Below are 8340 nucleotides of genomic sequence, written 5' to 3'. Positions count from 1 at the left end.
TCCAACCCTGAATTATTAATCTTTGAACAGTTAAATGTCATATATATATATATATATATATATATATATATATAGTCAAAACAATATTGAATTTAACTTTTTTACTCAAATTGCTTTCAATACATAAAGATCCAAACTTTCAGTGTTCAGCATTGTTTTAATTATGGAATGTCTAGATGCACAATATCACGACTGTGTATTTTTATTACTGTTGCGTTCCATATACAAATGTCACTGGAAACTGTTGCCATGTAAAGGTTTACATTTGTTACTTCGGTAACCACAGTGATATTGAAGGAAAGTGCATGTACCTGAGGAATGAACATGTTTATTCTTACACGTGTCTTAATTTTTCACTTGCTTTATTCCATTTGCCTCAATAAAGCAATATGTTCATTTCGATTCATGATTATTTTGTGTCTTCTTTTTAGTTTATTATAATTACTTATTACTTTATTACATCAAACAGAAAAAAAGAGAAAAGAAAATGCAAAAAGAGCTTAATGGACGTAGGCAAAGTCCTTAGCAAGCTTTCTCAATGCAATTAATATTTATGAGCTACATATTCTTCCCGCCCCGCACGCAGTGCATGCCGGGTGAACCGGAAGTAGCCGTGCACGTTGACATTGCAGAGCGTCCGATCCTCGAGACACTGAAAGGTGAGTTATGCTGTCATATTTGTAAAACTTTAGTGATCGATATTATTATATTTTATATATATATAAAAAAAGCTGGTTACGTTTTAATGAAGGTGTCTTTTAGAGGAATGTGTTCTTTCATACTCCGTGATATTGCTTTACATGACTGTGTACGAATGATGTTGTATAACCTATTTTGTTAACTCTTAGCTTTTGGGACTGGTAAATGTAATTTTTTTTAAAATATGGTACATAAATGATCAAAACTATTTATTTTAGCTGTACTCTCACTGACAGTATAGCATGTTAGAGATTTATAGACATGCTATAAATGTCTTAAAACAGTACGTTACTTAACGTAAAACAGCATGCAAAGTTGTTCTGAATCTCTATGAAATATAATATATATATTTTCAAACAATTAAAATTATCACCAGCTGCTAAAATGACCATACAAGACCATAAACATGCTATAACAATAGTTCATGCCATATTTTCATCTGAAGCCTTGTGATAAATTTGTGTGACGAAAAATATATTTTTGCATAGATTCAAATATGGTACATCAAATTGCCTCACATCATGTTTTATTAAACATATATAGTCTGTTTTTGAGATATCTGTATTTTGTTGGATTAGGAATGACATGAGGGCGAATAAATGATACATTTTATGAAAGAAAATAGATTTTCTATAAACAGCATAACTAAAGTAATGATGTGACAGTATCTACTTGATCTTCAGTTTCAGGATTGGTGTTCATCATCATGGGTGCATCCGTATCCAATCTTCCCCCAACTCTTCTAGCAGAGTCTGCAATGTCAGCACCACATTTTGGTGGGGCGTCCCCACCCCCTGGGTGTCCCATGCATCAAGAGCCCCCTAAAAGTGAGTAATGCACCATTTGTTAGCGTGAGCTTGATATCAGTAAATTTTATATGACAATAATTAATAATAATGTGTAATATAAACCCAGGCTCTCCGCCTCCTGAGTGCCCGATGCATCAGGCTCAGACGCCACAGGCCGGCCCAGCGCATCAGGAGAGAGCTTATGAGTTTGTCGAATGTCCCATGAGAGCTTCTGAAGGAACCATTGATCCCGCAAACATGGTGAGCTGGGCATCCCGTCAGTAAGAAGACGCTCTTTGAGATTGTTTTGGCTTGTGTATGTTAATGTTGTTTTTTTCCCACAGATGTCCCCTCCGAACCAGGTGCCCGCCCCGGACCAGCCGTTTTCTCTGTCCGTGAAAAGAGCGGAGTCTAAAATCCCACGTTCAGGCACAGGCCAGAACTGGGTCTATCCTTCTGAACAGATGTTCTGGAATGCAATGCTGCGGAAGGGGTGAGTTTACTTTAATGTCTCATTTCCTAAATCCATGTTTTACAACCACACGGGTCCTGTTATATTTTGGAGAGCTCTGTGTGGACCAGTTATGCCATTTGGCTTAGCTTCAGGAAGCCTGTGAAAGCTGTAATTTGATTACCTACTGTAGATAGAAAAAAACAGCACATCATTCCCCAAGACCAAGAAACTCCAACTCCACACGGCATACAAATAGATCTTAATTCGATGTTAGCATGTTGTTTTTAATGTTTTAGAAATAAATCTCTTATGCTCATCAAGGCTATATTTATTTAAAAATCAAAATACCCAGAAAAACAGTAATATTATGAAATATGATTAATATTTAAAATTTTTGTTTTCTATTTGAATATATTTTAAAATGTAATTTATTCATGTGATGCAAAACTGAATTTTCAGCATCCATTACTCCAGTCTTCAGTGTCACAAGATCCTTCAGAAATGTCCTTATTGTCACATTTGATCAATTTAATGCATCCTTGCTGTATAAAAGTAAAAAAAAAAAAAAAAATACTGACCCCAAACTTTTGAACGGTAGTGTGCAAATATAGCCATAAGTGTATAACATAGTCAATTAAAACAAAAAAAGCAATATACAGTAATATGGCTATTTATTTTAGATGTAAATGTTTTCCTGTTTTTTTTTTTTATTATTATTATTCATGTATTATTATATATATAATTTACTTTATTCTTGCTTTATTTGTGCAAGGTGTTACTTCATATTTAGGTCCATTTTGGTAGGCAAAAATTGGTAGGATTTTTTATTTTTTTTTTTTTTGCGCCTAATGTTCGAGGTGTGCCTATGATTCCTTAAAATGATGTCTAGACTGGCAGCACACTACGTTTGGAACGGAGCTATTGTTTTGATACTGTTCAGAAAAGACGCACACGTTTTGCACATCTTGGAAGGAAAATCTGTCTTTTTTTATGTTGTTGTTCTGAATTGTTATAAATAGCTAATTGCTGTTTGTTGTTTTCTAGGTGGCGCTGGAAGGATGACAGTCTTGCTCCAGAAGACATGACCAATATAATTCAGATCCACAATCGTAACAACGATCAAGCCTGGCAGGAAATCCTGAAGTGGGAAGCGCTGCATGTCAGGTGACTGGAACACAACTCTCACTTTCACATGACCAATGACTGAGAGCATGCTGTGTTTAAATGTGTGTTTTCAGCAAGGATGCATTCAATTAATAATAATAAATATATATATATATATATATATATTAATTGTTCTTTTGAACTTTCTATTAATTAATGAATCCTGAAAAAGTACTACAGAACTAAATGACATTTCAAAATATATTAAAATATGAAATGTTTTTTTTTTTATTGTAATAATATTTCACAATTTTTACATGTAAAAGAAATCTAATAAACAGCCTTGGCTAGTATAACAGGCTTCATACTGTATTACAATGTGTTCAAAATTAGTGTTTATATTGTTAGCAGAAATAATGGTGACTGATAATACAGTAACTTGTGATGCCAAAACACATTTTAATGAGATGAAAGCTTCATTATGATCTATGTAGCCCTGTTGCTGTCAGATAAGCGAGATAACTGATAATATTGTGTTTGTCGCCTTCTGTTTGTCATTTGATGGTCACTGGCAGTGTGATCTGCATTGATTCTACAAACTGCCTCTTGTGCAAGAATCATCGTAGCGTTGTAGATTACTGTTCATTTCAAACACACGTTTGTCTCTGGCAGTGAGTGTCCCTGTGGTCCATCTCTGAAGAAATTCGGGGGCAAAGCCAAAGAGTTCTCGCCCAGAGCCAGAATACGTCATTGGATGGGGTGAGATATAAATGTAAATCCCAAAAGATTATTTTTAAAAAGCTGCAGAGTGCTTGATTTCTCTCCGATAACTTTTTCTCTAGATATGAATTGCCTTTCGACCGACATGATTGGATTGTAGATCGGTGCGGAAAGGAAGTCCGATATGTCATTGACTACTATGATGGGGATATTAATAAAGACACCTACCAGTTTTCCATCCTGGATGTGCGTCCAGCCATCGACTCTCTAGAGGCTGTCTGGGATCGGATGAGGGTGGCCTGGTGGCGCTGGACATCATAGACTCCATCCATCACAACACAGTTTTAACATTTCTGCACCACTATAAGACATCACAGACTATTTGGTACCAATATACTATAATGTGTGAGCTCAACTTCATTGAGTTCTGACTGTTGACATGAATCTTAGCAAATTATTGCACATTGAAGGACTTAACGGTTCACATTAAGGGACTTATAGGGAGTGTTCTCTATTGGAGAGCACAATGAATCAGTGTTTTTTCTTCTGATGAGGTTCTGAATTCATCATCAGCTAGCGGTTTTTTTTTTCTGCTTGTTGAGTGAAGGTTGTCAAACTGGAAAGCTTGCTATCTGATCTTACTCCGAGGTTAAACATCCGCTGGTTGATTTTTCTCTCTCAAAGGATGATTATTGAGTGTTTTAGTTCATGAAGAGAGCGATTGGCAGCTGTTAGAATTGTAGCCAATGGTTTGGGGGTTTCGCTTTTGAATGTCATTGAATTTGATGAAGCATATGAAATAATCTGTTTCTCTTCCATATTCATCTGGCTGTCAGCTTTAAAATTATTTTATTTCTTGTACCTACTGTTTGGGTTCATGTATTTTGTGCAAACGGCTTCATTATTGTGTGTGTGTGTGTGTGTGTGTGTGTGTGTGTGTGTGTGTGTGTGCGCGCTAAAGTGTTGTTAATTATGTTCTCTTTGAGTGAAAGTGTTTCTGAAATATTTCCCCCCGTTTTCTCTGATTAAATGTCATTTGTATTAAATCGGACCTGCATCAAATTATTATTCCAACTTTCAAAAGCTGATTATTGAGTGTTTTATCTTATGTTGAGAACTATTGTAAGCGGTTATCATTCAGCTTTGCAAAATGGTTCAGCGGTCTTTGGTTAGGAGTATAATTGATCTGACGAAGCATATCGTTTTTTTTTTTTGTATGATTTATTTATTTATTTATTAGAAGCACCCTTTCAGTTGTTCAGGTCTTCTATAATCATCCTGAAACCGTTTTTTTTTTTTTTGGGGGGGGGGTTTTACTTATTTTGCTCAAACTTGCTTCATTATTGTTTGTGTATGCTAAATTTTAGCTGACTGCTACCTTTGAGTGAGAGTTTCTAAAATATGTTCCCTTACATTTCTTTAATTCTCCAGTATTTGTAACGCAGTTAATTTGTTTGAAATCTAACCTGTACCAAATTTTAATTTCAAAAAGTAAATCCTACAGTCAAATAATACATAGTATGAATAATCTATAGTAATAAATAATCTCATAGATTTGCTTGGCTGTTAATGCTTCACTTGTGACCCTTTCCATTTCACTCCAGTAGGTGGTGCCCTTTCCTCAGAAAATGTCATTTCTTTCCCTGTTGTCCATCTATCCACTAGTGTCTGCTAGTGACTTAGAGGAGAGTCATAAAAATGTTACCATCATGCTCAGGCACAAATCTGCTTGTATACGGGGATAAAATGTAACCGTTTTATGAAATTGTCATGGATTAGTTTGTGGAATTTTGTTTTTTGCATTCTTACATTGTCTACAGTGGAAATGAACGCATCTAATATTTCTATAGACATGTATACATACTTACTCCAGTGTGATTAGTGGCATATACAGCTGTCCCATAAACAAAGAGACATTTGAACAGTGAAGATTATATATATTCTGGAAAACAAATAGGATCAGAAAATTAAATACATGTAATTTTGATACCAAATATCACATTGCAGTTTTTCCCACAGTGGTGCAACTCTAGGGTCATTAGATACTGTATTGTTATTTATTTCTTCAGGAGTGTGAAGAGTTGTTTTTAATTAAATATTACGGTGTATCTCAATAGTATCGGTATCAACAAAATCCATCTTTCCACTTCAGCGAACACAAAAGCTGCATCTGCATCATTTATTATGCTGAAATGTGAGGTTTATGATTTTAAAACTTTTTATTAAAAGTTGTATAGCTATTGGTTTTATGGTAATTTTATAATCATTTGTAATTAGACGTTTGTTGTTTAACAGTGCATTTATCCTAAAAAGTGATGAAGTCCATCCTATGAGAGGAGGAGAAGCAGTGGTTCCTCATGTCTGTGAGTAGGTGTGGGAAAGAAACCTTCACTTATGGCCCAGAATAACCTCATCCTCTGGGGACAGTTTCTGCCTCTTTACAGAAGGGAACCTGATTTTGGTGAGTTTTATGAGCAGTTTTAGCTGCTACTGATAATTACGCTCCATTTGAGAGGCCATCGCCTGCTTTTGAATAATGCATGTGTGGTGACAAAGCTACTGTATATTTGTATTTGGTTTTTCGGCTGGGTTTCTGTTTGGCAGGGAACCTGAAAATCCGCCTGTAGTGCACAGAGCAGATCTCCAAACAGCCCGTGGCAGTGGAGTCTGGCGGGGGGGATTCAAGCCCCCTGCAATCCTTCCAGTCTGTTTCATTTACATACCAAAAGATGCCCAGATGTGCCAAGTACAATAACCAGGCTTTGTCTAGATTCCAGAACTGTAACATTAATTATGGGAATGAGTAACTGTTGGAAAGTTTCTAGCTTATGGGTCACCGGTGGTCTTGACATGGACATTCAGATGTTGGCTGATGGTTTTACTCCTGTATTGATTGTACTACATCCAGAATGGTCCTGATGGAAAAGCTGGTGTGTTGCAGATTCAGTTCCACTTATTTTAACCAGCTCAGTTATGACAAGCTTGTTTGAAATGTGTTACCGAGTGCAGGGTTATTATCGTTAACTTAAATCAAAACAATGAACATTTCCATTACTTGAAGTAATTTAAACATTAACTGCAGTAAAATATACAATCTTAAATTTATTTTATTTCAGCTAGTTGCCAAGTTAACGTTTCTCTTTATGTTTAGTTTAAGTACTGAAATAACTAAAACTAAAACTTAAAGGGATTCTCCAACCCAGCTTTTAAAGTGCTTTAGTGTAGCTTTAAATTTCTTTTTCTTTCTTTCTTTTTTATTTTAAGAAAATAAGGGGTCAGTCAAATTATTTTATATATATAAATTATTATTATTATTATTATTTTTGTGATACCCAACATTATGCCATAAATTCTGCTGATTAAACTTCATTTGTGTTAAACTTATATAATTCCTGTAGGCCACACATAATGTCAGTGAATATCAATCCAAGTGGCATTTATTTGTAGGAAAGATAGCGCAAGCACACTTTCGTGTTATATAATACAGACATTCATACATTTTTAAGTGGCATAAGTGTCCAAAGTGGTTTTGGGGTCACTGCATATTTATACAAAATATGAATATTCCCCATCTAGAGCAGTGAGAAAAGCTGTGTTAGTGTGAATCATGTATGTTTGTGTCTTATCCCTGGTTTAAGTGTAATTGCTTATTCATCAGTAGCTGTTTTAAATCCAAATCCCATCCTTGATTTGCATCTGGACCACTTCTCCCACACACTTTACCGTTAACACAGTAAAATAATAACACACTGGAATTGGTGATTCTCTCTACATGCTAATACAAAATAAAACAGCATTATGCTGAAAATAAATGAATGCATGCAAGGTGTTTAAGAGCTGTCAGTCTGAGAAAGACAACACAGCCCCACAGGAAGTTTTCCTACACTTAAGAGTTTTATATGAAAGTGAAATGTGGGAACCATGGAGACAATTTTATGACATTCCAGCACCATCCTGTACAATAATTGTGGATTTATTCTGCATAATTCATTTTCATTTTGCAGTTATAGTATACATCAGGGCTATTCGATTGCACTTGTCTAAATTTACTTCGCAGTAAAGGTTTCAGTGGTCAAAATCATTGAATTAAATTAAATAAGCAATATTTATTTCAGGAAAATTAATTGTAAATGTTCACAAGTGCAGCCATAATACCTTGCAAAAGAAAAATATACCTCTTAAAAATAACTCAAAATCCTAAAAAGTTTCTGTGCTAATCAGATATAATTATTAATTTTTCATTTATTTAGTGCTTATTTAAATGGATTCAAAGCAGATTAGAAGGAAACAGATTAAAAGATACAGTATATATATATATATATATATATATTATAATTTTTTTAGAAAATGAAAATTGGTCAAAATGACAAATGTTGTGATTGGAAATCCGGGTTATTCCACCAAATATTGATTCCTTATTCTTATATATATATATTAAGCTCTAAATGGCAACATTTTTAATAAAAAATTTGGAAGAAATGCCATCAGTAGTTTATAGAATAAAACAAAAATTAAGCTTTACTTTACAGATGTTGAGAATTTTAAAATTGTCCCTTTTTTTCCCATCGCTGTGTA

The 8340-nt window shown here is 34.5% G+C and overlaps 1 protein-coding gene across 1 annotated transcript; it reads left to right on the top strand.

Annotated features, from left to right (window-relative positions):
* Positions 1-529: 529 nt before the first annotated feature.
* Positions 530-4816, top strand: LOC132124208 (holocytochrome c-type synthase-like). The gene is made up of 7 exons (XM_059535119.1): positions 530-659; positions 1383-1526; positions 1615-1748; positions 1832-1980; positions 2986-3105; positions 3718-3804; positions 3888-4816. The coding sequence occupies exons 1-7, from the start codon at positions 539-541 to the stop codon at positions 4084-4086; spliced, it is 954 nt and encodes a 317-aa protein (XP_059391102.1). The 5' UTR covers positions 530-538; the 3' UTR covers positions 4087-4816.
* The last annotated feature ends 3524 nt before the right edge of the window (positions 4817-8340 follow it).

This window comes from Carassius carassius, chromosome 42 (genome assembly GCF_963082965.1).
Source record: "Carassius carassius chromosome 42, fCarCar2.1, whole genome shotgun sequence".
NCBI classification, from domain to species: Eukaryota; Metazoa; Chordata; class Actinopteri; order Cypriniformes; family Cyprinidae; genus Carassius; species Carassius carassius.
This window is presented reverse-complemented; position numbering and strand designations above follow the sequence as displayed.

Excerpts from the sequence above, each read along its gene's own strand:
- LOC132124208 (XM_059535119.1), top strand. The coding sequence starts at position 539 with ATGCAATTAATATTTATGAGCTACATATTCTTCCCGCCCCGCACGCAG. Across the intron at positions 1,527-1,614 it reads GCATCAAGAGCCCCCTAAAA|GCTCTCCGCCTCCTGAGTGC; the intron begins GTGAGTAATGCA and ends ATATAAACCCAG. Across the intron at positions 3,805-3,887 it reads AGAATACGTCATTGGATGGG|ATATGAATTGCCTTTCGACC; the intron begins GTGAGATATAAA and ends CTTTTTCTCTAG.